Source organism: Oncorhynchus tshawytscha, linkage group LG21 (genome assembly GCF_018296145.1).
Source record: "Oncorhynchus tshawytscha isolate Ot180627B linkage group LG21, Otsh_v2.0, whole genome shotgun sequence".
Lineage (NCBI taxonomy): Eukaryota > Metazoa > Chordata > Actinopteri > Salmoniformes > Salmonidae > Oncorhynchus > Oncorhynchus tshawytscha.
This window is the reverse complement of record NC_056449.1, coordinates 42,232,175-42,255,274: the sequence shown is the minus strand read 5'-3', so window position 1 is coordinate 42,255,274 and position 23,100 is coordinate 42,232,175. Positions and strand designations below refer to the sequence as shown.

At 52.8% G+C, this 23,100-nt stretch overlaps 1 protein-coding gene across 1 annotated transcript in view; it reads right to left on the bottom strand.

Annotated features, from left to right (window-relative positions):
- LOC121840361 (netrin receptor UNC5C-like) overlaps positions 1–22,604 on the bottom strand; it is an 82,542-nt gene extending 59,938 nt beyond the window's left edge. The window contains exon 1 of the mRNA XM_042303026.1: positions 22,516–22,604. Within this exon, the coding sequence (XP_042158960.1) occupies positions 22,516–22,604 (89 nt within the window). The remainder of the gene's footprint in view (positions 1–22,515) is intronic.
- Positions 22,605–23,100: the final 496 nt, after the last annotated feature.

The following is a 23,100-nucleotide window of genomic DNA, read 5'->3' as shown; positions in this document are numbered from 1 at the left end:
GGTGAACAAACACAGACACGGAAACAATCACCCACAAACACACAGTGAAACCCAGGCTACCTAAGTATGATTCTCAATCAGAGACAACTAACGACACCTGTCTCTGATAGAGAACCATACTAGGCCGAACACAGAAAAACAACCTAGACACACAGAACATAGAATGCCCACCCAACTCACATCCTGACCAACTAAACACAATAACTAGCTTCAGAACGTGACAAACATGACAGGGAGAACAGAATGGGAGGAAGGAATGGAACGCGAGGTGGTATGGAGACTGACAGTCTGGAGGTGGAGATGTGACTACCACAGGACAGGGAGAACAGAATGGGAGGTGGTATGGAGACTGACAGTCTGAGTGGAGATGTGACTACCACAGGACAGGGAGAACAGAATGGGAGGTGGTATGGAGACTGACAGTCTGAGTGGAGATGTGACTACCACAGGACAGGGAGAACAGAATGGGAGGTGGTATGGAGACTGACAGTCTGAGTGGAGATGTGACTACCACAGGACAGGGAGAACAGAATGGGAGTTGGTATGGAGACTGACAGTCTGAGTGGAGATGTGACTACCACAGGACAGGAGAACAGAATGGGAGGTGGTATGGAGACTGACAGTCTGAGTGGAGAGATGTGACTACCACAGGACAGGGAGAACAGAATGGGAGGTGGTATGGAGACTGACAGTCTGAGTGGAGATGTGACTACTACAGGACAGGGAGAACAGAATGGGAGGTGGTATGGAGACTGACAGTCTGAGTGGAGATGTGACTACCACAGGACAGGGAGAACAGAATGGGAGGTGGTATGGAGACTGACAGTCTGAGTGGAGATGTGACTACCACAGGACAGGGAGAACAGAATGGGAGGTGGTATGGAGACTGACAGTCTGAGTGGAGATGTGACTACCACAGGACAGGGAGAACAGAATGGGAGGTGGTATGGAGACCACAGGACAGGGAGAACAGAATGGGAGGTGGTATGGAGACTGACAGTCTGAGTGGAGGAGACAGGAGACTGACAGTCTGAGTGGAGATGTGACTACCACAGGACTGGGAGAACAGAATGGGAGGTGGTATGGAGACTGACAGTCTGAGTGGAGATGTGACTACCACAGGACTGGGAGAACAGAATGGGAGGTGGTATGGAGACTGACAGTCTGAGTGGAGATGTGACTACTACAGGACAGGGAGAACAGAATGGGAGGTGGTATGGAGACTGACAGTCTGAGTGGAGATGTGACTACCACAGGACTGGGAGAACAGAATGGGAGGTGGTATGGAGACTGACAGTCTGAGTGGAGATGTGACTACCACAGGACAGGGAGAACAGAATGGGAGGTGGTATGGAGACTGACAGTCTGAGTGGAGATGTGACTACCACAGGACAGGGAGAACAGAATGGGAGGTGGTATGGAGACCACAGGACAGGAGAACAGAATGGGAGGTGGTATGGAGACTGACAGTCTGAGTGGAGATGTGACTACCACAGGACAGGAGAACAGAATGGGAGGTGGTATGAGACTGACAGTCTGAGTGGAGATGTGACTACCACAGGACAGGGAGAACAGAATGGGAGGTGGTATGGAGACTGACAGTCTGAGTGGAGATGTGACTACCACAGGACAGGGAGAACAGAATGGGAGGTGGTATGGAGACTGACAGTCTGAGTGGAGATGTGACTACCACAGGACAGGGAGAACAGAATGGGAGGTGGTATGAAGACTGACAGTCTGAGTGGAGATGTGACTACCACAGGACAGGAGAACAGAATGGGAGGTGGTATGGAGACTGACAGTCTGAGTGGAGATGTGACTACCACAGGACAGGGAGAACAGAATGGGAGGTGGTATGGAGACTGACAGTCTGAGTGGAGATGTGACTACCACAGGACAGGGAGAACAGAATGGGAGGTGGTATGGAGACTGACAGTCTGAGTGGAGATGTGACTACCACAGGACTGGGAGAACAGAATGGGAGGTGGTATAAAGACTGACAGTCTGAGTGGAGATGTGACTACCACAGGACTGGGAGAAGACAGCTTTGTTACTTATCAACGTTTCATTGAAATCAAAAAACAAAAACAAAAAAAAAACTAACCACTCGCAAACCACTCACTCTGCAACAACTGCTAATTTATTCTGTAGACTAAGTGAGAAAATATAAATCACACTGACCTCTGTTCCAATTCCACTGATGTAAACACTTATTTTCTTTAAAAGCAACACAGTTGATTTTTTCACACAGTAGTTGTAGAGTAGGGAAGGGAGAGGAGGTAGGTCTGTGATATTAACCCAGTAGGGAGGGGAGAGGAGGCAGGTCTGTGATATATTAACCCAGTAGGGGAGGAGAGGCAGGTCTGTAATACATTAACCCAGTAGGGAGAGGAGGTAGGTCTGTAATACATTAACCCAGTAGGGGAGGAGAGGAGGCAGGTCTGTGATATATTAACCCAGTAGGGAGGAGAGGCAGGTCTGTAATACATTAACCCAGTAGGGGGAGGAGGTAGGTCTGTGATATATTAACCCAGTAGTGGAGGGGAGGCAGGTCTGTGATATATTAACCCAGTAGGGGAGGAGGAGGCAGGTCTGTGATATATTAACCCAGTAGGGAGGAGAGGCAGGTCTGTAATACATTAACCCAGTAGGGGAGAGGAGGTAGTCTGTGATATATTAACCCAGTAGTGGAGAGGAGGCAGGTCTGTGATATATTAACCCAGTAGGGGAGAGGAGGTAGGTCTGTGATATATTAACCCAGTAGGGGAGGAGAGGCAGGTCTGTAATACATTAACCCAGTAGGGGAAGGAGGTAGGTCTGTGATATATTAACCCAGTAGTGGAGAGGCAGGTCTGTGATATATTAACCCAGTAGGGAAGGGGAGAGGGAGGCAGGTCTGTGATATATTAACCCAGTAGGGGAGGAGAGGCAGGTCTGTAATACATTAACCCAGTAGGGAGGGGAGGCAGGTCTGTGATATATTAACCCAGTAGGGGAGAGGAGGCAGGTCTGTGATATATTAACCCAGTAGGGAGGGGAGAGGAGGTAGGTCTGTAATACATTAACCCAGTAGGGAGGGGAGAAGAGGCAGGTCTGTAATACATTAACCAGTAGGGAGGGAGGCAGGTCTGTAATATATTAACCCAGTAGGGGAGAGGAGGCAGGTCTGTGATATATTAACCCAGTAGGGGAGGGGAGGAGGCAGTTCTGTGATACATTAACCCAGTAGGGGAGGGAGAAGAGGCAGGTCTGTGATATATTAACCCAGTAGGGGAGGGAAGGTCTGGATATATTAACCCAGTAGGGAGAGAGGCAGGTCTGTGATATATTAACACAGTAGGGGGAGGGAGGTAGGTCTGTGATATATTAACCCAGTAGGGGAGGAGAGGCAGGTCTGTAATACATTAACCCAGTAGGGGGGGAGAGGAGGTAGGTCTGTGATATATTAACCCAGTAGGGAGGAGAGGCAGGTCTGTAATACATTAACCCAGTAGGGGAGGGAGGCAGGTCTGTGATATATTAACCCAGTAGGGGAGGGAGAGGAGGCAGGTCTGTGATATACATTAAACCAGTAGGGGAGGGAGAAGAGGCAGGTCTGGATATATTAACCCAGTAGGGGAGGAGAGGCAGGTCTGTGATATATTAACCCAGTAGGGGAGAGGAGGCAGGTCTGTGATATATTAACCCAGTAGGGGAGAGAGGCAGGTCTGTAATACATTAACCCAGTAGGGGGAGGAGGTAGGTCTGTGATATATTAACCCAGTAGGGAGAGAGAGGCAGGTCTGTATATATTAACCCAGTAGGGAGGGAGAGGAGGTCTGTGATATATTAACCCAGTAGGGAAGGGAGAGGAGGTAGGTCTGTGATATATTAACCCAGTAGGGGAGGAGAGGCAGGTCTGTGATACATTAACCCAGTAGGGGAGGGGAGAGGAGGTAGGTCTGTGATATATTAACCCAGTAGGGGAGGAGAGGCAGGTCTGTAATACATTAACCCAGTACAGGGAGGGAGGCAGGTCTGTGATATATTAACCCAGTAGGGGAGAGGAGGCAGGTCTGTGATACATTAACCCAGTAGGGAGGAGAGGAGGTAGGTCTGTAATACATTAACCCAGTAGGGGGAGAAGAGGCAGGTCTGTAATACATTAACCCAGTAGGGGAGGGGAGGCAGGTCTGTAATACATTAACCCAGTAGGGGAGGAGGAGGTCTGTGATATATTAACCCAGTAGGGAGAGGAGGCAGGTCTGTAATACATTAACCCAGTAGGGGAGGGGAGAAGAGGCAGGTCTGTGATATATTAACCCAGTAGGGGAGGAGGCAGGTCTGGATATATTAACCCAGTAGGGGAGAGGAGGCAGGTCTGTGATATATTAACACAGTAGGGAAGGGGAGAGGAGGTAGGTCTGTGATATATTAACCCAGTAGGGGAGGAGAGGCAGGTCTGTAATATATTAACCCAGTAGGGAGGGAGGAGGTAGGTCTGTGATATATTAACCCAGTAGGGGAGGAGAGGCAGGTCTGTAATACATTAACCCAGTAGGGGAGGGAGGCAGGTCTGTGATATATTAACCCAGTAGGGGAGGGGAGAGGAGGCAGGTCTGTAATACATTAAACCAGTAGGGAGGGGAGAAGAGGCAGGTCTGTGATATATTAACCCAGTAGGGGAGAGGCAGGTCTGTGATATATTAACCCAGTAGGGAGAGGAGGCAGGTCTGTGATATATTAACCCAGTAGGGGAGGAGAGGCAGGTCTGTAATACATTAACCCAGTAGGGGAGAGGAGGCAGGTCTGTGATATATTAACCCAGTAGTGGAGAGGAGGCAGGTCTGTGATATATTAACCCAGTAGGGAAGGGAGAGGAGGAAGTTCTGTGATATAATAACCCAGTAGGGAAGGGGAGAAGAGGTAGGTCTGTGATATATTAACCCAGTAGGGAGGAGAGGCAGGTCTGTAATACATTAACCCAGTAGGGAGGGAGAGGAGGTAGGTCTGTGATATATTAACTGTGAGTGGAGGAGGCAGGTCTGTAATACATTAACTCCAGTAGGGGAGAGGATAGGTCTGTGATATATTAACCCAGTAGTGAGAGGAGGCAGGTCTGTGATATATTAACCCAGTAGGGGAGAAAGGTAGGTCTGTGATATACACAGTAGGGGAGGAGAGGCAGGTCTGTAATACATTAACCCAGTAGGGGAGAGGAGGTAGGTCTGTGATATATTAACCCAGTAGTGGGAGAGGCAGGTCTGTGATATATTAACCCAGTAGGGAAGGGAGAGGAGGCAGGTCTTGATATATTAACCCAGTAGGGAGGAGGCAGGTCTGTAATACATTAACCCAGTAGGGGAGGAGGCAGGTCTTGATATATTAACCCAGTAGGGGAGGAGAGGCAGGTCTGTAATACATTAACCCAGAGGGGAGAGGAGGTAGGTCTGTGATATATTCAGTAGTGGAGAGGATGCAGGTCTGTGATATATTAACCCAGTAGGGAAGGGGAGAGGAGGAAGGATATATTAACCCAGTAGGGAAGGGGAGAGGAGGTAGGTCTGTGATATATTACCCAGTAGGGGAGGAGAGGCAGGTCTGTAATACATTAACCCAGTAGGGGAGGGGAGAGGAGGTAGGTCTGTGATATATTAACCCAGTAGGGGAGGAGAGGCAGGTCTGCAATACATTAACCCAGTAGGGGAGGAGGCAGGTCTGTGATATAATAACCCAGTAGGAGAGGAGGCAGGTCTGTGATATATTAACCCAGTAGGGAGGGAGAGGAGGCAGGTCTGCAATACATTAACCCAGTAGGGGAGGGGAGAAGAGGCAGGTCTGTAATACATTAACCCAGTAGGGGAGGGGAGAGGAGGTAGGTCTGTGATATATTAACCCAGTAGGGGAGGAGGCAGGTCTGTAATACATTAACCCAGTAGGGGAGGGGAGAGGAGGTAGGTCTGATATATTAACCCAGTAGGGGAGAGGCAGGTCTGTAATACATTAACCCAGTAGGGGAGGAGGCAGGTCTGTGATATATTAACTCCAGTAGGGGAGAGGAGGCAGGTCTGTGATATATTAACCCAGTAGGGAGGGGAAGGAGGGCAGGTCTGTGATACATTAACCCAGTAGGGGAGAGAAGAGGCAGGTCTGTAATACATTAACCCAGTAGGGGAGGGAGAGGAGGAAGTTCTGTGATATATTAACCCAGTAGGGAAGGGGAGAGGAGGTAGGTCTGTGATATATTAACCCAGTAGGGAGGGGAGGCAGGTCTGTAATACATTAACCCAGTAGTGGAGAGGAGGTAGGTCTGTGATATATTAACCCAGTAGTGGAGGGAGGCAGGTCTGTAATACATTAACCCAGTAGGGGAGAGGAGGTAGGTCTGTGATATATTAACCCAGTAGTGGGAGGAGGCAGGTCTGTGATATATTAACCCAGTAGGGAGAGAAGGTAGTCTGTGATATATTAACCCAGTAGGGGAGGAGAAGCAGGTCTGTAATACATTAACCCAGTAGGGGAGAGGAGGTAGGTCTGTGATATATTAACCCAGTAGTGGAGAGGAGGCAGGTCTGTGATATATTAACCCAGTAGGGAAGGGAGAGGGAGGCAGGTCTGTGATATATTAACCCAGTAGGGGAGGAGAGGCAGGTCTGTAATACATTAACCCAGTAGGGAGGGGAGGCAGGTCTGTGATATATTAACCCAGTAGGGGAGGAGAGGCAGGTCTGTAATACATTAACCCAGTAGGGGAGAGGAGGTAGGTCTGTGATATATTAGCAGTAGTGGAGAGGAGGCAGGTCTGTGATATATTAACCCAGTAGGGAAGGGGAGAGGAGGAAGGTCTGTGATATATTAACCCAGTAGGGAAGGGGAGAGGAGGTAGGTCTGTGATATATTAACTCAGTAGGGGAGGAGAGGCAGGTCTGTAATACATTAACCCAGTAGGGGAGGGGAGAGGAGGTAGGTCTGTGATATATTAACCCAGTAGGGGAGAGAGGCAGGTCTGTAATACATTAACCCAGTAGGGGAGGGGAGGCAGGTCTGTGATATATTAACCCAGTAGGGAGAGGAGGCAGGTCTGTGATATATTAGCCAGTAGGGAGGAGAGGAGGCAGGTCTGTAATACATTAACCCAGTAGGGGAGGGAGAAGAGGCAGGTCTGTAATACATTAACCCAGTAGGGGAGGAGGAGGCAGGTCTGTAATACATTAACCCAGTAGGGAGAGGAGGCAGTTCTGTGATATATTAACCCAGTAGGGAGGGGAGAGGAGGCAGGTCTGTAATACATTAACCCAGTAGGGGAGGGGAGAAGAGGCAGGTCTGTGATATATTAACCCAGTAGGGGAGGAGAGGCAGGTCTGTGATATATTAACCCAGTAGGGGAGGAGAGAGGAGGTAGGTCTGTGATATATTAGCAGTAGGGGAGAGGAGGTAGGTCTGTGATATATTAACCCAGTAGGGGGAGGGAGGCAGGTCTGTAATACATTAACCCAGTAGGGAGGGGAGAAGAGGCAGGTCTGTGATATATTAACCCAGTAGGGGAGAGGAGGCAGGTCTGTAATACATTAACCCAGTAGGGAGAGGAGGCAGGTCTGTAATATATTAACCCAGTAGGGGAGAAGAGGCAGGTCTGCAATACATTAACCCAGTAGGGAGAAGAGGCAGGTCTGTAATACATTAACCCAGTAGGGGAGAGGAGAAGGGTCTGTAATATATTAACTGGTAGGGGAGGAGAGGAGGCAGGTCTGTAATACATTAACCCAGTAGGGGCGGGGAGAAGAGGCAGGTCTGTAATACATTAACCCAGTAGGGAAGGGGAGAAGAGGCAGGTCTGTAATACATTAACCCAGTAGGGAAGGGGAGAAGAGGAAGGTCTGTAATACATTACCCAGTAGGGGAGGAGAGGAGGCAGGTCTGTAATACATTAACCCATTATACATTAACATTAATCATCCACTTGACTGGGTATCTCTGCTGTACTCATCCACTTGACTGGGTATCTCTGCTATAGTCATCCACCTGACTGGGTATCTCTGCTATAATCATCCACTTGACTGGGTATCTCTGCTGTACTCATCCACTTGACTGGGTATCTCTGCTATAGTCATCCACCTGACTGGGTATCTCTGCTATAATCATCCACTTGACTGGGTATCTCTGCTATAGTCATCCACTTGACTGGGTATCTCTGCTATAGTCATCCACTTGACTGGGTATCTCTGCTATAGTCATCCACCTGACTGGGTATCTCTGCTGTAGTCATCCACTTGACTGGGTATCTCTGCTGTAGTCATCCACTGGACTGGGTATCTCTGCTATAGTCATCCACTGGACTGGGTATCTCTGCTATCGTCATCCACTGGACTGGGTATCTCTGCTGTAGTCATCCACTTGACTGGGTATCTCTGCTATAGTCATCCACTGGACTGGGTATCTCTGCTATAGTCATCCACTTGTAACTGGGTATCTCTGCTATAGTCATCCACTTGACTGGGTATCTCTAGCTTGACTCGGGTATCTCTGCTATAGTCATCCACTGGACTGGGTATCTCTGCTATAGTCATCCATTTGACTGGGTATCTCTGCTATAGTCATCCATTTGACTGGGTATCTCTGCTATAGTCATCCACTGGACTGGGTATCTCTGCTATAGTCATCCACTGACTGGGTATCTCTGCTATAGTCATCCACTGGACTGGGTATCTCTGCTATAGTCATCCACTGGACTGGGTATCTCTGCTATAGTCATCCACTGGACTGGGTATCTCTGCTATAGTCATCCACTGGACTGGGTATCTCTGCTATAGTCATCCACTGGACTGGGTAACTGGGTATCTGCTATAGTCATCCATCTCTGCTATAGTCATCCACTGGACTGTATTCTGCTATAGTCATCCACTGACTGGGTATCTCTGCTATAGTCATTCACTGGACTGGTTATCTCTGCTATAGTCATTCACTGGACTGGTTATCTCTGCTATAGTCATCCACTGACTGGTATCTCTGCTATAGTCATCCCCTGGACTGGGTATCTCTGCTATAGTCATCCACTGGATTGGTAACTGGGTATCTCTGCTATAGTCATCCACTGGACTGAATTTATCTCTGCTATAGTCATCCACTGGACTGGGTATCTCTGCTATAGTCATCCACTGGTCTGGGTATCTCTGCTATAGTCATCCACTGGATTGGGTAACTGGGTATCTCTGCTATAATCATCCACTGGACTGGGTATCTCTGCTATAGTCATCCACTGGACTGGGTATCTCTGCTATAGTCATCCACTGGACTGGGTATCTCTGCTATAGTCATCCACTGGACTGGGTATCTCTGCTATAGTCATCCACTGGACTGGGTATCTCTGCTATAGTCATCCGTTGGGGTGCCAGGACAGAGAAGAGCTTTGATTGGTTATCTCTGCTATATTCATCCATTTGATTGGGTGACAAGACATTTACTAATTTCCTAAAAAGTCGCATGACTCAGACTGTTGTTTAGAATTGATGTTCAAAATTACTCTTCACACAAACCAGTCACTACAACCTTGAATGAAAGCACTCTCTATCACTGGAACGTGTCATTCATTATATTATATAAAAGCTGAAGAACACCAAAAAGGCACAAAAAAAAAAGACTAATAATTAACAAAGAATTCTGCCTCTGGATTAATGAGTGGCTTCTTGAGGATTGCTGCTCCAACGGGTAGCATTTAGAAAGCGGCAAGATAAAATATAAAAAATAAGACTGACAGAAAAATATTAAATCGCAAGCTTTCAGTTTAGAGAAAACAACAACCCATAAACAAACCTTGACCCCTAGCTACTGTATTCAAATGTCAGACATGTCAAATCCTCAATCTAAATGATTCACGCTGATAAAGGGTGGCATCGCTGAATCTACAGTGTATTACACAGCTCCAAAGGTCATGGATTCATTCTGGCCTTCTGTCTAATCGTCTCCCAGTCTACCCATGTAGTCAGTAGTACACTGAACCATGACAGTGAATGTATCCCAAATTACACACTATTCCCTACACACTCTTAGAAACAAAAGCAGGTATGTAGTTCTTTCCAGCAGTCCAAAGACCAAAATCACCCTCTGTTGGCCTCATGGCTGGAATGGTATTCATATTTTTCATAAAGAGCACCTGTCCTCATACGGACAAAGCAGAACCCTCAGAGATGTGATAGAGGTCAAGCCTCGGTCTCTCCCTGATCTACAGACCGGACATTCAGTGGGTTCTGGCCTCTCCCCTCGGTCTCTCCCTGATCTACAGACATTCACCTGATCTACTGACCGGACATTCAGTGGGCCTTCCCCTCGGCTGATCTACAGACTGGACATTCAGTGGGTTCTGGCCTCTCTCGGTCTCCCCTGATCTACTGACCGGACATTCAGTGGGTTCTGGCCTCTCCCCTCGGTCTCTCCCTGATCTACTGACCGGACATTCACTCGGACTGATCTACAGACTGGACATTCAGTGGGTTCTGGCCTCTCCCCTCGGTCTCTCCTGATCTCTATTCAGATCTATAGACCGGACATTCAGTGGGTTCTGGCCTCTCCCTCGGCCTCTCTGATCTCCCGGACATTCAGTGGGTTTCTGGCCTCTCCCCTCGGTCTCTCCTGATCTAGACCCGGACATTCAGTGGGTTCTGGCCTCTCCCTCGGTCTCTCCTGATCTATGACCGGACATTCAGTGGGTTCTGGCCTCTCCCCTCGGTCTCTCCCTGATCTGGACATTCAGTGGGTTCTGGCCTCTCCCCTCGGTCTCTCCCTGATCTACTGACCGGACATTCAGTGGGTTCTGGCCTCTCCCCTCGGCCTCTCCTGATCTACTGACGGACATTCAGTAGGTTCTGGCCTCTCCCTCGGTCTCTCCTGATCTGATCTGATCTGACCGGACATTCAGTGGGTTCTGGCCTTCTGGTCTCTCCCTGATCTGACCGACATTCAGTGGGTTCTGGCCTCTCCCCCTCTCCCCTGATCTACAGACCGGACATTCAGTGGGTTCTGGCCTCTCCCCTCGGTCTCTCCCTGATCTACAGACTGGACATTCAGTGGGTTCTGGCCTCTCCCCTCGGTCTCTCCTGATCTACAGACCGGACATTCAGTGGGTTCTGGCCTCTCCCCTCGGTCTCTCCCTGATCTACTGACCGGACATTCAGTGGGTTCCTCGGCCTCTACAGACCGGACATTCAGTGGGTTCGGCCTCTCCCCTCCTCTCCCTGATCTACAGACCGGACATTCAGTGGGTTCTGGCCTCTCCCCTCGGTCTCTCCCTGATCTACAGACTGGACATTCAGTGGGTTCTGGCCTCTCCCCTCGGTCTCTCCCTGATCTACAGACCGGACATTCAGTGGGTTCTGGCCTCTCCCCTCGGTCTCTCCTGATCTTCCTCGGTCTCTCCCTGATCTACAGACCGGACATTCAGTGGGTTCTGGCCTCTCCCTCGGTCTCCCACTGCACTATAAATGACACCTATTCCCTATATACTGTAGTGTACTATAAATGACACCCTATTCCCTATATACTGTAGTGTACTATAAATGACACCCTATTCCCTATATCTGTAATGTACTATAAATGACACCCTATTCACTATATACTATAGTGCACTATAAATGACACCCTATTCCCTATATACTGTAGTGTACTATAAATGACACCCTATTCCCTATATACTGTAGTGTACTATAAATGACATCCTATTCTCTATATACTATAGTGCACTATAAATGACACCCTATTCCTATATACTGTAGTGTACTATAAATGACACCCTATTCCTATATACTGTAGTGCACTATAAATGACACCCTATTCCTATATACTGTAGTGCACTATAAATGACACCCTATTCCCTATATACTGTAGTGCACTATAAATGACACTTATTCCTATATACTGTAGTGCACTATACATGACACCCTATTCCCTATATACTGTAGTGTACTATAAATGACACCCTATTCTCTATATACTGTAGTGCACTATAAATGACACCCTATTCCTATATACTGTAGTGCACTCTAAATTACACCCTATTCCCTATATACTGTAGTGCACTATTAATGACACCCTATTCCCTATATACTGTAGTGTACTATAAATACTATTCCCTATAACTGAGTGCACTATAAATGACACCCTATTCCCTATATACTGTAGTGCACTATAAATGACACCCTATTCCTATATACTGTAGTGCACTATAAATGACACCTATTCCCTATATACTGTAGTGCACTATAAATGACACCCTATTCCCTATATACTGTAGTGCACTATAAATTACACCCTATTCCCTATATACTGTAGTGCACTATAAATTACACCCTATTCCTATATATTCTATTGACACCCTATTCCTATATACTGTAGTGCACTATAAATTACACCCTATTCCCTATATACTGTAGTGCACTATAAATTACACCCTATTCCCTATATACTGTAGTGCACTATAAATTACACCCTATTCCCTATATACTGTAGTGCACTATAAATTACCCTAATATACTGTAGTGCACTATAAATTACACCCTATTCTGATAAAGCTCCGGTCAAAACAAAAGTAGTGCTACTATATAGGGGGTAGGGTGCCATTTGGGACACAGACTCAGTCCCCTCTGTCTCACTACACTGCCAACACAGGCCACAATGCAATTTGTGTTACAGTGCCCTTAGGGTTGGAATTACATGGAGACTCTTGGGGGGCTGGGGAGGTCCAAACAAGTCTAGTCTGAATTCGCGTTTAATCTCCTTAAAGCCTACGGAGGTGCTCTGTCTGCTTTGTTATAGGAGCACCTTGCATCCCCGGGTACTTCTGAGATTGAACCCATGAATGCACTGTTTTAATCAGATCAAATCCACCTCTTGTTGCTGTCAGATTCCACATCCTCCTGCTGCTTTTTGTCTCCTACTGTTTCCTGTGGTTTTTTTTTTTTTTTTGTCCCCTCTAGGAGCATTAGTTACATTCTGAAGAGGCCATATTACTTTCACTCCAGACTGACGCTACCGTGGGTGATGTCTGACTATCTGTGTCCTGGGAGTGATGATGCACTGAGATGTTCTAATGAGATCTCTGATTGGTTGCAGTAGATATGACTCAGGTACTAGGGAGCAGGAACAGTAGGAACTGGAGTCTGACGGAGGTGGAGGGCTTAGCTCCCTGCTGTTGACCGAGCATAGGATATTTGTGGGGATATTTTCTGGCGGTCATGACTAATGCCTCTCTCTCTCTCTCTCTCTCTCTCTGTCTCTGTCTCTGTCTCTGTCTCTGTCTCTGTCTCTGTCTCTCTGTCTCTCTCTCTGTCTCTCTCTCTGTCTCTGTCTCTGTCTCTGTCTCTGTCTCTGTCTCTCTCTCTCTCTCACTGTCTCTGTCAATTCAATTCAATTCAAGGGCTTTATTGACATGGGAAACATGTGTTAACATTGCCAAAGCAAGTGAGGTAGATAATATATAAAGTGAAATAAACAATAAAAATTAACAGTAGACATCACACATACAGAAGTTTCAAAACAGTAAAGACATTACAAATGTCAGTGTTTTAACAATGTACAAATGGTTAAAGGACACAAGATAAAATAAATAAGCATAAATATGGGTTGTATTTACAATGGTGCGTGTTCTTCACTGGTTGCCCTTTTCTCGTGGCAACAGGTCACAAATCTTGCTGCTATGATGGCACACTGTGGAATTTCACCCAGTAGATATGGGAGTTTATCAAAATTGGATTTGTTTTCAAATTCTTTGTGGATCTGTGGAATCTGGGGGAAATATGTCTCTCTAATATGGTCATACGTTGGACAGGAGGTTAGGAAGTGCAGCTCAGTTTCCACCTCATTTTGTGGGCAGTGAGCACATAGCCTGTCTTCTCTTGAGAGCCATGTCTGCCCTACGGCGGCCTTCTCATCAGCAAGGCTATGCTCACTGAGTCTGTACATAGTCAAAGCTTTCCTTAATTTTGGGTCAGTCACATTGGTCAGGTATTCTGCGGTGGTCAGGTATTTTTGTTAATTCTTACCAATGTGTCAAGTAATGATCTTTTTGTCTCTGTCTCTGTCTCTTAATCTCTCTCTCTGTCTCTCTCAATCTCTCTGTCTCTGTCTCTGTCTCTCTCTCTCTGTCTCTCTCTCTCTCTCTCTCTCTCTCTCTCTATCTCTCTCTCTCTCTCTGTCTCTGTCTCTGTCTCTCTCTCTCTATAATAATCTCTCTATATCTCTCTATCTCTCTCTCTCTCTCTCTCTGTCTCTCTCTCTCTCTCTCTCTCTCTCTGTCTCTGTCTCTGTCTCTCTGTCTCTCTCTCTCTCTCTCTCTCTCTCTCTCTCTATGTCTCTGTCTCTCTCTCTCTCTCTGTTTCTCTCTCTCTCTCTCTCTCTCTGTCTCTGTCTCTGTCTCTCTCTGTCTCTCTGATCTGTCTCTCTCTCTCTCTCTCTCTCTCTGTCTCTGTCTCTGTCTCTCTCTGTCTCTCTCTCTCTCTGTCTATCTATCTATCTCTCTCTCTCTCTCTCTCTCTCTCTCTCTCTCTCTATGTCCCCACAGAAATACACAAGGAGCATTATAGCTATCCCTCCCTCTATCTCTCTCTCTCTCTCTCTCTCTGGCTCTCTCCCTGGCTCTCTCAATCCCTCTCTCTCATCCTCCATCTCTCTTTATCCCTCTGATTTCTCTCTCCTCCTCTCTCTCTCTCCATTTCTCTCTTTCTTTCTCCCTGTCTGTTCTTCCCTTCCTCTCCTGCTAACTGCCAGGGATCGAAATGACATGTTCTGCTCAGCATCATACAGTATGTGTGTGTCTTTCTGTCTGCCTCCACACCACGCTGCCTTCACACTACTCTGCCTCCACATCGCTCTGCCTCCACACCACTCTGCCTCCACACCGCTCTGCCTCCACACCACTCTGCCTCCACCACTCTGCCTCCACACCACTCTGCCTACACACCCCTCTGCCTCTGCCTCCACACCACTCTGCCTCCACACCACTCTACCTCCACGCCGCTCTGCCTCCACACAACTCTGCCTCCACACCACTCTGCCTCCACACCACTCTGACTCCACACCCCTCTGCCTCTGCCTCCACCACTCTGCCTCCACACCTATCTGCCTCCACACCCCTCTACCTCCACACCACTCTGCCTCCACACCACTCTGCCTCCACGCCACTCTGCCTAAACGCCACTCTGCCTCTGCCTCCACTCCCCTCTACCTCTGCCTCCACACCCCTCTTCCTCTGCCTCCACACCCTCTGCCTCCACCCCTCTGCCTCTGCCTCCCACCCCTCTGCCTCTGCCTCCACACCACTCTGCCTCTGCCTCCACATCGCTCTGCCTCCACACCACTCTGCCTCCACACCCCCTGCCTCCACACCACTCTGCCTCCACACCACTCTGCACCCACACTCCACACCACTGTGCTATCACACCACTCTGCCTCCACACCACTCTGCCCACACTCCACGCCACTCTGCCTAAACGCCACTCTGCCTCCACACCACTCTGCCTCTGCCTCCACATTACTCTGCCTCCACACCCCTCTGCCTCCACATCCCTCTGCCTCTGCCTTCACACCACTCTGCCTCCACACCACTCTGCCTCCACACCCTCTGCCTCTCTGCCTCCACACCCCTCTGCCTCCACACCCCTATGCCTCTGCCTCCACACCACTCTGCCTCTGCCTCCCACGCCGCTCTGCCTCCACACCACTCTGCCTCCACACCACTCTGCCTCCACACCACCCTGCCTCCACACCCCTCTGCCTCTGCCTCCACACCCTCTGCCTCTGCCTCCACACCCATCTGCCTCCACACCATTCTGCCTCCACACCATTCTGCCTCCACACCATTCTGCCTCCACACCATTCTGCCTCCATGCCCTCTGCCTCCACACCACTCTGCCTCCACACTCCACGCCACTCTGCCTCTGCCTCCACGCCGCTCTGCCTCCACACCGCTCTGCCTCAACAGGACTTTGCCTCCACATCCTCTGCCTTCACACTACTCTGCCTCCACATCGCTCTGCCTCCACGCCGCTCTGCCTCTGCCTCCACGCCGCTCTGCCTCCACACCGCTCTGCCTCAACATCGCTCTGCCTCCACATCCTCTGCCTTCACACCACTCTGCCTCCACACCACTCTGCCTCCACCACTCTGCCTCCACACTCCACGCCACTCTGCCTCTACCTCCACACCGCTCTGCCTCCACATCACTCTGACTCACACCGCTCTGCCTCTGCCTCCACATCACTCTGCCTCCACACCCTCTGCCTCCACACCTATCTGCCTCCACACCCTCTACCTCCACCACTCTGCCTCCACACCACTCTGCCTCCACGCCACTCTGCCTAAACGCCACTCTGCCTCTGCCTCCACACCCCTCTACCTCTGCCTCCACACCTCTTCCTCTGCCTCCACCCCTCTGCCTCCACACCCCTCTGCCTCTGCCTCCACACCACTCTGCCTCTGCCTCCACATCGCTCTGCCTCCACACCACTCTGCCTCCACACCCCCTGCCTCCCACCACTCTGCCTCCACACCACTCTGCCTCCACACTCCACGCCACTCTGCCTAAACGCCACTCTGCCTCCACACCACTCTGCCTCTGCCTCCCACCTCTGTCTCTGCCTCCACACAACTCTGCCTCTGCCTCCACGCCGCTGTGCCTCCACACCACTCTGCCTCCACACCACTCTGCCTCCACACCACTCTGCCTCCACACCCTCTCCCTCTGCCTCCACACCCCTCTGCCTCTGCCTCCACACCCATCTGCCTCCACACCATTCTGCCTCCACACTCCACGCCACTCTGCCTCTGCCTCCACGCCGCTCTGCCTCAACATCGTTTGCCTCCACATCACTCTGCCTTCACACCAGTCTGCCTCCACACCACTCTGCCTCCACACCACTCTGCCTCCACTCCACGCCACTCTGCCTCCACACCACTCTGCCTCCACACCACTCTGCCTCCACACCCCTCTGCCTCTGCCTCCACACCACTCTGCCTCCACACCACTCTACCTCCACGCCGCTCTGCCTCCACACCACTCTGCCTCAACACGCTCTGCCTCCACATCACTCTGCCTTCACAATGCTCTGCCTCCACACGCTCTGCCTCCACACCCTCTACCTCCACACCACTCTGCCTCCACACCACTCTGCCTCAGCCTCCACATCGCTCTTCCTCCCACCACTCTGCCTCCACATCTCTGCCTCCAAATTGCTCTGCCTCCACACCATTCTGCCTCCACACCACTCTGCCTGCACACCACTCTGCCTCCACACAACTCTGCCTCTGCCTCCACGCCGCTCTGCCTCCACGCCGCTCTGCCTCCACACAACTCTGCCTCTGCCTCCACGCCGCTCTGCATCACGCCGCTCTGCCTCTGCCTCCACACGCTCTGCCTCCCATTGCTCTGCCTCCACACCACTCTGCCTCTGCCTCCACGCCGCTCTGCCTCCACCACTCTGCCTCCACACCACTCTGCCTCCACACCACCCTGCCTCCACACCCCTCTGCCTCTGCCTCCACACCCTCTGCCTCTGCCTCCACACCCATCTGCCTCACACCATTCTGCCTCCCACACCATTCTGCCTCCACACCATTCTGCCTCCACGCCACTCTGCCTCCACACCAGTCTGCCTCCACACTCCACGCCCTCTGCCTCTGCCTCCACGCTCTGCCCCACCGCTCTGCCTCAACATCGCTTTGCCTCCACATCACTCTGCCTTCACACTACTTCTGCCTCCACATCGCTCTGCCTCCACGCCGCTCTGCCTCTGCCTCCACACCGCTCTGCCTCCACACCGCTCTGCCTCAACATCGCTCTGCCTCCACATCACTCTGCCTTCACACCACTCTGCCTCCACACCACTCTGCCTCCACACCACTCTGCCTCCACACTCCCACGCCACTCTGCCTCTACCTCCACACCGCTCTGCCTCCACACCACTCTGCCTCCACACCACTCTGCCTCCACACCCCTCTGCCTCCACACCCCTCTGCCTCTGCCTCCACACCACTCTGCCTCCACCACTCTACCTCCACGACCGCTCTGCCTCCACACCCTCTGCCTCCACATCACTCTGACTCCACACCGCTCTGCCTCTGCCTCCACCACTCTGCCTCCACCTATCTGCCTCCACACCACTCTGCCTCCACACCACTCTGCCTCCACGCCACTCTGCCTAAACGCCACTCTGCCTCTGCCTCCACCCCTCTTCCTCTGCCTCCACACCCCTCTGCCTCCACACCCCTCTGCCTCTGCCTCCACACCACTCTGCCTCTGCCTCCACATCGCTCTGCCTCCACACCACTCTGCCTCCACACCCCTGCCTCCACACCACTCTGCCTCCACACCACTCTGCATCCACACTCCACACCACTGTGCCTACACACTCCACGCCCTCTGCCTAAACGCCACTCTGCCTCCACACCACTCTGCCTCTGCCTCCACACCACTCTGCCTCCACACCACTCTGCCTCCCGCCTCCACATCCCTCTGCCTCTGCCTCCACATCCCTCTGCCTCCACACCCCTCTGCCTCTGCCTCCAAACCCCTCTGCCTCTGCCTCCACACCCCTCTGCCTCTGCTCTCCACACCCCTCTGCCTCTGCCTCCACACAACTCTGCCTCTGCCTCCACGCCGCTCTGCCTCTACACCACTCTGCCTCCACACCCTCTGCCTCTGCCTCCACACCCATCTGCCTCCACACCATTCTGCCTCCACACTCCACGCCACTCTGCCTCTGCCTCCACGCCGCTCTGCCTCAACATCGTTTGCCTCCACATCACTCTGCCTTCACACTACTCTGCCTCCACATCGCTTTGCCTCCACGCCGCTCTGCCTCTGCCTCCACGCTGCTCTGCCTCCACGCCGCTCTGCCTCAACATCGCTTTGCCTCCACATCACTCTGCCTTCACACTACTCTGCCTCAACACGCTCTGCCTCCACATCACTCTGCCTTCACACCATTCTGCCTCCACACCACTCTGCTTCCACACCACTCTGCCTCCACGCCACTCTGCCTCCACACCACTCTGCCTCCACACCACTCTGCCTCCACACTCCACGCCACTCTGCCTCTGCCTCCACGCCGCTCTGCCTCCACACCGCTCTGCCTCAACATCGCTCTGCCTCCACATCCTCTGCCTCCACATCGCTCTGCCTCCACACCTCTCTGCCTCCACACCGCTCTGCCTCAACATCGCTCTCCCTCCACATCACTCTGCCTTCACACTACTCTGCCTCCACATCGCTCTGCCTCCACGCCGCTCTGCTTCTGCCTCACGCCGCTCTGACTCCACACCACTCTGCCTCAAAATCGCTCTGCCTCCACATCACTCTGCCTTCACAATACTCTGCCTCCACATCGCTCTGCCTCCACACCCCTCTACCTCCACACCACTCTACCTCCACACCACTCTGCCTCAGCCTCCACATCGCTCTGCCTCCAAATTGCTCTGCCTCCACACCATTCTGCCTCACACCACTCTGCCTCCACACAACTCTGCCTCTGCCTCCACGCCGCTCTGCCTCCACACAACTCTGCCTCTGCCTCCACGCCGCTCTGCCTCCACGCCGCTCTGCCTCTGCCTCCACATCGCTCTGCCTCCACATTGATCTGCCTCCACACCACTCTGCCTCCACATCACTCTGCCTCCAAATTGCTCTGCCTCCACACCATTCTGCCTCCACACCACTCTGCCTGCACACCACTCTGCCTCCACACAACTCTGCCTCTCTGCCTCACGCCGCTCTGCCTCCACGCCGCTCTGCCTCTGCCTCCACATCGCTCTGCCTCCACATTGCTCTGCCTCCACACCATTCTGCCTCCACACCACTCTGCCTCCACGCCGCTCTGCCTCCACACCACTCTGCCTCCACACCACTCTGCCTCCACACCACTCTGCCTCCACACCCTCTGCCTCTGCCTCCACACCCATCTGCCTCCACACCATTCTGCCTCCACACTCCACGCCACTCTGCCTCTGCCTCCACGCCGCTCTGCCTCAACATCGCTTTGCCTCCACATCACTCTGCCTTCACACTACTCTGCCTCCACACGCTTTTGCCTCCACGCCGCTCTGCCTCTGCCTCCACGCTGCTCTGCCTCACACCGCTCTGCCTCAACATCGCTCTGCCTCCACATCACTCTGCCTTCACACCATTCTGCCTCCACACCACTCTGCTTCCACACCACTCTGCCTCCACGCCACTCTGCCTCCACACCACTCTGCCTCCACACCACTCTGCCTCCACACTCCACGCCACTCTGCCTCTGCCTCCACGCCGCTCTGCCTCCACACCGCTCTGCCTCAACATCGCTCTGCCTCCACATCACTCTGCCTTCACACTACTCTGCCTCCACATCGCTCTGCCTCCACACCGCTCTGCCTCAACATCGCTCTCCCTCCACATCACTCTGCCTTCACACTACTCTGCCTCCACATCGCTCTGCCTCCACGCCGCTCTGCTTCTGCCTCCACGCGCTCTGCCTCCACATCGCTCTGCCTCCACACCTCTCTGCCTCCACACCACTCTGCCTCAACACGCTCTGCCTCCACATCACTCTGCCTTCACAATACTCTGCCTCCACATCGCTCTGCCTCCACACCCTCTACCTCCACACCACTCTACCTCCACCACTCTGCCTCTGCCTCCACATCGCTCTGCCTCCAAATTGCTCTGCCTCCACACCATTCTGCCTCCACACCACTCTGCCTGCACACCACTCTGCCTCCACACAACTCTGCCTCTGCCTCCACGCCGCTCTGCCTCACGCCGTTCTGCCTCCACACAACTCTGCCTCTGCCTCCACGCCGCTCTGCCTCCACGCCGCTCTGCCTCTGCCTCCACATCGCTCTGCCTCCACATTGATCTGCCTCCACACCATTCTGCCTCCACACCACTCTGCCTCCACATCACTCTGCCTCCAATTGCTCTGCCTCCACACCATTCTGCCTCCACACCACTCTGCCTGCACACCACTCTGCCTCCACACAACTCTGCCTCTGCCTCCACGCCGCTCTGCCTCCACGCCGCTCTGCCTCTGCCTCCACATCGCTCTGCCTCCACATTGCTCTGCCTCCACACCATTCTGCCTCCACACCACTCTGCCTCCACACCACTCTGCCTCCACACCACTCTGCCTCTGCCTCCACACCACTCTGCCTCCACACCCCTCTGCCTCCACACCCCTCTGCCTCACACCACTCTGCCTCCACACCACTCTGCATCTGCCTCCACGCCGCTCTGCCTCCACACCACTCTGCCTCCACACCCCTCTGACTCTTCCTCCACACCCCTCTGCCTCTGCCTCACACCCATCTGCCTCCACACCATTCTGCCTCACACCACTCTGCCTCCACACCACTCTGCCTCCACGCCACTCTGCCTCCACACCACTCTGCCTCCACACCACTCTGCCTCCACACCCCTCTGCCTCTGCCTCCACGCCCCTCTGCCTCCACATCGCTCTGCCTCCACATTGCTCTGCCTCACACCATTCTGCCTCCACACCACTCTGCCTCCACACCACTCTGCATCTGCCTCCACGCCACTCTGCCTCCACACCACACTGCCTCCACACCCCTCTGACTCTTCCTCCACACCCCTCTGCCTCTGCCTCCACACCCATCTGCCTCCACACCATTCTGCCTCCACACCACTCTGCCTCCACACCACTCTGCCTCCACATCGCTCTGCCTCCACATCGCTCTACCTCCACACCCCTCTACCTCCACACCACTCTGCCTCCACCCCTCTACCTCCACACCACTCTGCCTCCACACCACTCTGCCTCCACACTCCACGCCACTCTGCCTAAACGCCACTCTGCCTCCACACCAATCTGCCTCTGCCTCCACACCACTCTGCCTCCACACCCCTCTGCCTCTGCCTCCACACCCCTCTGCCTCTGCCTCCACACCCCTCTGCCTCCACACCACTCTGCATCTGCCTCCACGCCGCTCTGCCTCCACACCACCTTGCCTCCACACCACTCTGCCTCCACACCCCTCTGCCTCCACCCCCTCTGCCTCTGCCTCCACACCCTCTGCCTCTGCCTCCACACCACTCTGCCTCCACACCACTCTGCCTCCACACCACTCTGCCTCCACGCCACTCTGCCTCCACACCACTCTGCCTCCACACTCCACGCCACTCTGCCTCTGCCTCCACGCCGCTCTGCCTCCACACCGCTCTGCCTCAACATCGCTCTGCCTCCACATCACTCTGCCTTCACACCACTCTGCCTTCACACCCTCTGCCTTCACACCCCTCTGCCTTCACACTACTCTGCCTCCACACCGCTCTGCCTCAACATCGCTCTGCCTCCACATCACTCTGCCTTCACACTACTCTGCCTCCACATCGCTCTGCCTCCACGCCGCTCTGCCTCTGCCTCCACGCCGCTCTGCCTCCACACCGCTCTGCCTCAACATCGCTCTGCCTCCACATCACTCTGCCTTCACACTACTCTACCTCCACACCACTCTGCCTCCACACCCCTCTGCCTCCACACCACTCTACCTCCACACCACTCTGCCTCAGCCTCCACATCGCTCTTTCTCCACACCCCTCTGCCTCCACATGGCTCTGCCTCCACATTGCTCTGCCTCCACACCATTCTGCCTCCACGCCGCTCTGCCTCCACACCCCTCTGCCTCCACACCCCTCTGCCTCTGCCTCCACACCCCTCTATCTTTCTCTGCCTCCACACCACTCTGCCTCCACACCACTCTGCCTCCACACCACTCTGCCTCTGCCTCCACGCCGCTCTGCCTCCACACCACTCTGCCTCCACACCACTCTGCCTCCACACCCCTCTGACTCTTCCTCCACACCCCTCTGCCTCTGCCTCCACACCCATCTGTGGAGGCAGAGCGGCGTGGAGGCAGAGGCAGAGTGGCGTGGAGTGTGGAGGCAGAGTGTGTGGAGGCAGAGTGGTGTGGAGGCAGAGTGGCGTGGAGGCAGAGTGGTGTGGAGGCAGAGTGGTGTGGAGGCAGAGGCAGAGGGGTGTGGAGGAAGAGTCAGAGGGGTGTGGAGGCAGAGTGGTGTGGAGGCAGAGTGGTGTGGAGGCAGAGCGGCGTGGAGGCAGAGGCAGAGTGGTGTGGAGGCAGAGT